Source organism: Cebus imitator, unplaced genomic scaffold (assembly GCF_001604975.1).
Source record: "Cebus imitator isolate Cc_AM_T3 unplaced genomic scaffold, Cebus_imitator-1.0 Scaffold161, whole genome shotgun sequence".
In the NCBI taxonomy this organism is placed as follows: domain Eukaryota; kingdom Metazoa; phylum Chordata; class Mammalia; order Primates; family Cebidae; genus Cebus; species Cebus imitator.
In genome coordinates this window covers 2,639,869-2,649,116 of record NW_016107476.1, presented here as the reverse complement: position 1 = coordinate 2,649,116, position 9,248 = coordinate 2,639,869, and the positions used below count along the sequence as shown (strand labels likewise).

At 47.2% G+C, this 9,248-nt stretch overlaps 1 protein-coding gene across 24 annotated transcripts in view; it reads right to left on the bottom strand.

The window, feature by feature from the left end:
- Positions 1–9,248, bottom strand: part of ABLIM1 (actin binding LIM protein 1) — a 344,682-nt gene that overhangs the window by 102,715 nt on the left and 232,719 nt on the right. For all 24 annotated transcript variants that reach the window (XM_017543845.2, XM_017543842.2, XM_017543843.2 and 21 more), the window contains exon 6: positions 8,317–8,410. In XM_017543845.2, coding sequence (XP_017399334.1) covers positions 8,317–8,410 — 94 coding nt within the window. The remainder of the gene's footprint in view (positions 1–8,316; positions 8,411–9,248) is intronic.

Sequence of the window (9,248 nt, the reverse complement as noted above, 5' to 3'; positions counted from 1 at the left end):
TGATCTCAGCTCACTGCAACTTCTGCCTCTTGGGTTCAAGTGATTCTCCTGCCTCAGCTTCCCGAGTAGCTGAGACTACAGGCATGCACTACCACGCCCAGCTAATTTTTGTATTTTTAGTGCAGATGGGGTTTCACCATGTTGGCCAGGATGGTCTCGATCTCTTAACCTTGTGATCTGCCTGCCTCAGCCTCCCAAAGTGCTGGGATTACAGGCGTGAGTCACTGTGCCTGGCCAATATGAGTATTTTTTACATGCATATAATGTGTAATGATCAAGTCAGGGTGCCTGGAGCATTTATCCCTTCAGTACTTATCATCTCTGTGTCTCCCAGCTACTTTAAAATATATAGTATATTGTTGGTTAATTATAGTCACCCTAGTCTGCTACTGAGCATTGAACTTATTTCTTCCACCTAACTGCATGTTTGTACCCATTCACCAACCTAAGAGATCTATTTTCTAATCATGTTTCTGTCACAACAATTATCTAGAGTCTCAGGCATTCAGTAGCCTCATCCGTAAATGAAGTTGACTAGTAACTGTCCTGACCAGCTTGCAGGCCTGTGACAAGACTTAAGTATTTACGAGATCACTTGCAGATGGTAAAAATATTAAACAAACTCAGGTGGTGGCTCACTGTCCACTGGGACATAGACCATCTCAACCAATAAACTCAGAGAACTTGATTTTTTTCCCTTCCACGATGCTCAAAAATATTTGGATCTACAATTAATTAAGTGGATGAAAACATGAATTCCTCTGAGCCCAGGGGGAGCGAGAAGAATACAATCAGCCGTCAGCATGGACATGGGCTATTATTCTTCCCGTGCATGTGTATGATACACACAGAAGAAAAGGGGAATTGGCATTTCAGCTTCTCTTTTGTGAATTACATCTCTGGTGGTGACAAAACGATTAGATGCCATGCAGGCATACTAGGATAACCTATGTTTCATTCACTAGAGAATAGCTTAGCCCAGAACAAGACCTACTCACTGCTTATGAATATTGCAACATAATATACTTAAAATACCTATGCCCAAAAGAAGGAAGGGGACAAGGGCCTCCACCTGATAATGTGAATTAGCCTCAGAAACATCATATACATTTGTCCCTCGGCTTTGTGGAAAAGCAGTTCTTTTCATCAGTCCAAAAGCCAAACAAAACAAGGCCACCAGTTTTGAATTCCTCTGAGAGTCAAGGAAAAGAATTTGGCTGAATCCCGTTGTGATTCCATTTCCTTCACTCCAGGAGTTCAGCAGGAGCGGTCTAAAAGCGAGTCTAACTCCTGTCCTGCCGTCTACCCGTTCCAAGTTAACAGATAAAGACAGGGCAGGGTCGCCTCGTAGGGCTGAATGGACAGGCATTTCAGGGTCTAGAAGGCTTCTCCCAGCTCCATCTGAGGCTCCCTTTCTTACGTGGTGGGTGTACAGGCTGTGACAGACACCACTGCACATTCCCAGAGAGCGCAGGCAGCACAGTAAATACCACGCCACACAGACAGGCACCACCAGCCCTCCCAGAAAGACCAGATGAGCCCAGGCCAGTAGATTTATGGGTGTGGTGATGTGAGGAAAGGGAAATCGTAGGACTCAGAGCCCCGCCCTCCCCCTCTGTGGTCAGAATGCAGAGAAGACAACTTTCCTTTCAGGCAAGAGCACAAAGGAATGCTCATGTGCAGCCTGGCAGGTGCCTGCTCAGGGAAGAACCACTGTGCAGCGTGGGACCAGGGCTGGGGGTCCTTGTCCTGAGTGCAGTGCTTGGTGCACACAGGCAGCCCCTGGGGGATAGGAATTGCACAAGACAGCTTGAGAGGCCAAGAGAAAGCCAAGCCCACCCTCAGTCTGCTGATGAAACAGCCCAAGACTCGGGGAAGAACACAGCGGACAAGGCCCTTAGCCTCCAGACTTCTGTTTTCAGTTTGACATTTGCTTTGTTTTCTTTTTTTTTCAAACACTTGTCAAGAATACAGATTCAACCTCTATCCAATCCAAAGAGGTATAGGGCCTGATGCGGTGGCTCACACCTGTAATCCCAGCACTTTGGGAGGCTGAGGCAGGCAGATTATGAGGTCAGGAGTTCGAAATCAGCCAGGCCAACATGGTGAAATCCTGTCTCTAATAAAAATACAAAAATTAGCTGGGCATGGTGGCGGGTGCCTGTAATCCCAGCTACTCAAGAGCCTGAGGTAAGAGAATCATTTTAACCCAGGAGTCAGAAGTTGCAGTGAACAGAGAACATGCCATTGTACTCCAGCCTGGGCACCAGGGCAAAACTTCATCTCAAAAAAAAAAAAAAAAAAGCAAGCACCATCAAAAATAATTTACTTTTAGCTATGTGCCTAGAGATGGTTACACCTTTGTAAAGAGAGACCAAGAAACCTAGTTGCTGTCTTACTTAAATATAGGGTTGGAGATATGACACTAACCCCCCTTATAAATCTTGGAGTTCTTACTTGATTGCATCCACCATGAGCTGCCTTCATTTTGAAACTAGCTGTTGCTGTTGATAATAACAACCATTTTGTTGCTGTTTCTTTTCTTTACAAGGCTAACAGGTAACAACCTATACCCTGGAAAGAATGTCTGCTAGAGTGAGAGCTCTCCTAGGGCTAGCTACCAAAGATGGAAAGAAATTCATTCCAAAGAGATGCCCCACTCCCCTATGACATTAATGAACTAAGTCTGAAGTCTCTTGCAGCTTCCTGTTACCATTAGGCTGTTTGCAGAAAGGAGGTGGGGGCAGGGGAGGAGGGAGGAAGAGGGGAGAAGGAAGGGGAAGGGAGGCTGCTTCAGAGTTCAGAGAAAAGACCGAGAGAGCAAACGTGAGTATCTCACACTAATTTGCCCTTGCACTTCTTAATTAGGAGGCAGGTTGTAAATATCCTCAGCACTTTCCTAAACGTATAGGTTCATCAGCAGAAGCATTTGAAGGTATGCCATTTATAGCAAGATCCCTCTAAAAAGAGAATCTTGCTGTCGAAAACAAAACTGAAAATAAGTGATGAGAAATCAAGCTACAATTTGAGCATGTGCTCTACGCTGAGTGCTACGTGCTGGTTTCCAGAAAATATCTCCAGAAAAAAAGAACCATTGGCTCTGACCCCTTAGAGCCAAGACATGAGAATTCTAGAACTCTGATCCTCAGAACCAAAGGGCCTTCAAGAGGTCTAGGAGCCCAAGTCTTGGAATTACATGTATATTTTCAATTCTTCTACTTAAAGAAAGGAAAACTGAGGCTCAAAGAAGTAGCAAGCGTTGCCCAAGGGCCCGCAGCTGGTGAGTTCAGATTCCGATTGGCTGCCACCAGAGCCTTTTCACTGAGCTGCTGGTGCTCAGGCTCTCCTCCCCACCCCTTCAAGCTGATGTGATTTTCAGGGCTTACAAGGACTAAGGAATGACAGAGGCAGGGAGAACTCAAGGGCTGCTGGAGCTCTGGAGGTCACACACCAGTCCCTGTACCTGGGAAATGAAGACAGACCCAAGAAGCTGAACGACCTGCCCCAAATCACTCAGGAATTAGGGACACGGCCAGACCTGGAGTATCTCTTCTCCACCATTGTCCAGCGATCTTTCTCTATCTTAAAAGTGCCATAAGTGTCTGGTGGCATCTCTGGTGACACCATACCCAGAGAGGCCTTAGGGTCCTCTTAGGGATCAATGAGTGTTTTAAAACCACACCAAGTCTGCAGACCTAACTAGGATGATATTTGCATGATTTCCTAGGCTTACCGGAGCGGGCTGAATGGTGACCTGATCGTGACCAAAAGGGACTCCATATCAAATCCCTGGAACCTGTGAATGCTAGCTTATTTGGGAGAAGGGTCTTTGTAGATGTGATTGAGCTAAGGATCTTGAGATGGGGAGATCGTCTTGGATTATCTGGGTGGTCCCGAATGCAATGAAAAGTGCCCTTACAGGAAAAAGGCAGAGGGAACTCTGACAGAGAAAAAGAGACAACACAGGGAAGGCAGCCACGTGAAGACAAAGCCAGAGATTGGCGGGAGGTTGCCACAAGCCAAGGAACACCCAGAGCCATCAGGAGCTGGGAGAGGCGAGGAAAGACCCTTCCCTAGAGCCTGAGAGACAGCATGACCCTACCCGCACCTTGCTTTCAGATGTCTAACCTCAAGAACTGAGAGAGAAGACATTTCTGTTTGCACTGAGAGAGAATACATTGTTGTTTTAAGCCACTGCCATTACAGCTGACACAGAAAACGAATACATTTGTAAAGGGATAAAATAAATTCATCTGTGGATAACAAATATTAAAAAACCACAAAAATCCAAGGTTCACACTATTTACAACAAATCCACCAGCATAATATTTCACCACCACCACCACGACCCAAGCATGAGAGGCCAAGGGCGGAGCGTGTGGCGACCGTCCAGCTCTGTGTTGGTAACCAAGCCAAACCAACTCACAGGCTGTCACACATCAGTGTGATAACCCTGCAGGACATTTTTCTAGCTCACACACCCATCTGAGGACTACGTCTGCTGGGTGGATTCTGAATCTGAGGCTGAACATGATGTAAACTACTCCCAGACGTCTCAACTCTGAAAGCCCCTCGTGGAAAGTCTCCAAGTCTTAAGCCTCCATGGAAACCTGAAGCCAATTTGCGAAGAGGCCTCTGCAGCCATAGTGAAAGATGAATGACTCAGGCCTTGAAGGAGAAAACAGAGTAAGCAGATGTTTCTTTCTAATGGCATGTTCTTGGATCTAGCTTTATTTTAGATTTTCTTTCCTGCAGCTGTTGAGCTAAATCTGAAGGCAATCAATACACACACACACACACAGCCCTTTTCCCTCCCCAACATGTTTGGGGGAACACAGCTCCACGTGTGGACTAAGAAGACTGCAAACATGACTGTCACAAATGTGGGGACCACGTTCAGTATGTTTTTGCCTCTTTTGTACAGCTGGACATCTGGGAAATCATTCTAATGTTCCATTGATTTTTTTTTATGAGGGCCAGGCTTGGTTGCTCATGTCTGTAATCTCAGCACTTTGGGAGGCTGAGGCGGGAGGATTTTCTGAGGCCAAGAGCTAGAGACCAGCCTGGGCAACAGAGTGAGATCCCCATCTTTACAAAAAAATAAAAAAAATTAGATGGGTGTGGTGGCATGCACCTGTAGTCCCAGCTACTCAGGAGGCTGTGGCAGGAGGATCACTTGAGCCCAGGAGTTCAAAGTTGCAGTGAGCTATGATTGTACCACTGCACTCTGGCCTGGCCAACAGAGCAAAACCAAGAAGAAGTGAGAAAGCGAGAAAGGAAGGAAGGGAGGAAAGATGGGAGGGAGAGAGGGAGGGAGAGAAGGAGAGAGAGAAGAAAAGAAAAGAAAAAAAAAGAAAAGGAAAGAATGAGAGAGAAAGAGGGAGAAAGTGGGAGGGAGGAAAAGAAGGAAGGAAGGAAGGAAGATGAAGAAAGAAAAAGAAGGAAGAAGAAGAAGAAAAAGAAAAAGGAGAAGGAAATTTGCCAGTTGCTCCCAACTCAGCAGGTTTATTTCAGTCTTCGACAGGAGATCAAACTCAGGAACCCCAAGGGAAACGTTGTTGGGCCCTATTCACGGCACTTGTGAGGAGAACTCTCTGCGGAGGGATGACGGATGGACTCGGGCCCGGTGGGGAGGCACCAGCAGCATGGCAGTCCGAGCGCGGTGATCCGACGGCTCAGACTCCAAGCTCCCTTCAGGTGGGTCCCGTCCATCCATCCTCTCCAACAGCCTTCCTAGGGATGTGCTTCTTTCTCCCTGAGCCAAGACACTAGTGTGAAGTGTCCTTGGGTCACTAATTAAAGCTTTATTGCAAAGGCTATGAGAGAACTCTTTCCACCCTTCCTGTGTGTGTGGAGGGTGGGGGCCCATTTCTCAGGCTCCACTCCAGCCAGTACCACCACCGTTTTGTGCCCAGAGTTCTGCAGTCGCCTCCTAGGTGGCCTCCCTGTCTCCACCCCAACTCCCTTCCCAGCCACTTAAAAAACCTCTGAGCTGAAATGCACGTACTATAAAACTAACCACTTTAAAGTGAGCAATTCAGTGGCACTTGGTACATTCATTCACAATGCTGTGCAAACACCTCCTCTAATTCCAAAATATCTTCTTCAGCCCAAAAGGAAATCCTGTATCTGTAAAGCAGTAAGTCCCTCCCCCCAGTCCTTGGCAACTACCAATCTGCTTTCTATCTATATGGATGTACTCATTCTAGATATTTTATATAAATGGCATCATACAATATGTGGCCTTTTGTGGCTGGTTTCTTTTACTTCGAGTGTTTTAAAGGCCATCCTGTGGTAGGCAGCCCTGTTTCCAGGCTGGATAATACTCCACTGGATGGATACACCACGAGTTGTTACGCATTCACCTGCTGATGGACACTGGGTCGTTTCTACGTTTTGGCTGATGTGAATAGCGCTGCTGAGAACATGTGTGTAATAGATGTGAGTACTCTCCTACGTTCTTCATACAACAACCTGATCGACTCATCCAACACTCCAGCTACAAATGGTTCAATGGCTTCCCAGCACTTTTAGGGTAAAACCCAAACTCCCGAATGTGACTCTTGGGACCCTGCCCACTTCTCCAGCATCATCTGTCACATCCGTGCTCCTGCCCAACTGACGTTTCTTGTGTGTGCTGTGCTTGTCCTCACCTCTGAGCCTCTGCAGGGGTTCTCTTCCTAGAACCCTCTTCCTCAGTGTGGGAAGTGCAAAAGTTCCTCTTTAAAGTTTCCTTTCTTGTTTAAAGAATAAATCATAAGTGTGCTAATAACTGTTTGTTAAGTCCTATCCTATGTTGCTGTTAGACATGCCATGCTTACAGGCACGTAGTACATTCTATGTTCTTGTATTTTAACCAAGGTATCTGAGCTGGACGTGGTCACAAGCATGTCCCAGCTCCCCACTGCTTTTACCTGTTTAGAAAAGTTTTAAGTTATTAGCCAATCGGGTTTTAGTTTAGATTGTGAGGTCTGGCTCCAGCCAATGGAGATCAGACATAGCAGTAACGACGACCCCAAATGCGTAAGGGATAAATGTCTGCTTTCCTTTGTTTGTTGTACTCTTGCGGCAAGATGGCTAGTGAGAGTACCCTTCCTGCAGTCCAGGGAATAAAAATTGCATTGCTAAAAGATCCTCTGTCTCGGTGCTAATTTTTCTTTGTGGCACCGAGCATCTATTTCCAACACTCAGGGTAAGAGGCAACTGCATTTGACCTAAACCACATCCTTCTCTCCCAAATGCAGTCAGCCACCCGGGTCCCAGCACAGAGCCAATGCGGGCCCCTCTGTGCTTCATGGAAAGGGGTTGCGGTGGGTTTTAGGAGGCTATGCTGGACCTTTGCTGTGAAACCCCATGGAAGAGACAGCACAGTCCAGAAACAACATGGTCGGGGGGGCAGGCTCAGATGTGTATCTGTATCTCTGAAACATGCCCTGCTGGAAAGTTGGAACATGACTCCATGGATTCAGCAGTCTAGCGCCTGACTAAGCAAGGTGACAAGCTGCAGAGCCTGTTGCCAACCCGCAGAGCCTGTTGCCAACCCCTAGTCATACGGCTTCCTGAGCCACCTCTACTGGGACACGCTCTCCACCCTGACAGGTGGACCATGGATGAGGCAGTCTTACTTTTTCCTTGGACCTGGCTGACACGCCACAGACCTGGGAGAAGTAGGGTAGCGACTCCTTCTGAACTCTGGCCCCAGAATTCTGTGTCTTGCCCCAGAAAAACTGGCTCAGCCCAGAGGCAGACGCCTGTGGGGCAGCTGTGGAGAAAGCAGAGAGAAACCTCCCCGGCTGGAGGCGGTTGTACCTGAACTTGACAGGCTTTAGCTCAGCCCTGGCCACTGGATACGCTGGGTCACACAGGATGTGGTTTTTGAAGGATGGAAAGCCAACACCTCTACCTTTCCCCCACCCTTCCTTTCTGCTCCCCGAGTCTGCACACTCCTGGAGATGCACACATACACATATGCACACACACAGATGTAAACACACACACACACACACACACACACGACTTCACTCCCTCTTTCCTAACCTCTAAAAGCAAAAATGGTCTCATATAGCCTACATAATTCCCACCAGAACCTTTCTCATTCTTTTTTCCTCTGCAAATTCTCCATCATTCTAATTTTCACATGAGCCTTTGAGGAGAGCACAGCACCTTAATTATCTCAGACGTTCACCTGCGACTACTTTCTTTCCCCACAGGTGAAAAAAAGATGGAGGAGGTGGAAAAGGGGCCCCCCTGTTGGGTGTTTCTGAGGGCTGCTGAGGAAGGTGGCGGTGGCTGTGAGGGAGCTGGTCTGCCACTTACCTCCAGGACTTTCCCTGTGATAAACTGGTGACACGCCTCACATTTCACCCCAAAGAGTCCCTGGTAGTCCTTTTCACAGTACGGGGCACCGTCCCTGCAATACAAAAACATGTTTAGCTCCAAGGGGCTGGAGAAGACACCAAAACCACATTTCCCCAAGGCCATTCCACAGAAGGGCAGGACATATTTCTCCCCGGCCCCATGTTCACATGCCTGGCAATCCAGTCAGACCTGGTCAGACATGATCAAAACCACAAACGGAACGATCCAGAGAGAACTCTGCGGCTCTGGGGGCCACACAGAAGGAGTGGCCATGTTGTGAACGGCCATGTTGCCATTCCATGATCATCCTTGCCAATTTTTTACTGTCTCAGAGCTAACTAGCAGGAAGCTGGGCATCAGTTTTACTCCACAGGCACCCTGGGCATGGAGGAGCACTGAGCCCACATAAAAATAATTAATAAGCCAGAGAAAGAATAGCATTAATTAACCTGAAGAAGATACTGGCAAATCGATAGGCAATATCACACCTAAAGGCAAAACACTAGAGACAGTTTCATTAAAATCACAATAAAGGCAAAGCTAGAAAATATCATTAATGCATATAATACATATATTTATTAATATGACACATAGGCCGGGCATGGTAGGTCACGCCTGTAGTCCTAGCACTTTGAGAGGCTGAATTGGGCAGATTAGCTGAGGTCAAGAGTTCGCAACTAGCCTGGCCAACATGAGGAAACCCTGTTTCTACTAAAAAAAAAAAACAAAAACAAAAATTAGCTATGTGTGGTGGTGGGCACCTGTAATCCCAGCTACTCAGGAGGCTAAGGCAGAAGAATCACTTGAATCCGGGAGGTGGAGGTTGCAGTGAGCTGAGATCGCACCATTGCACTCCAGCCAGGTGACAGCACAAGAGCCTATCTCAAAAA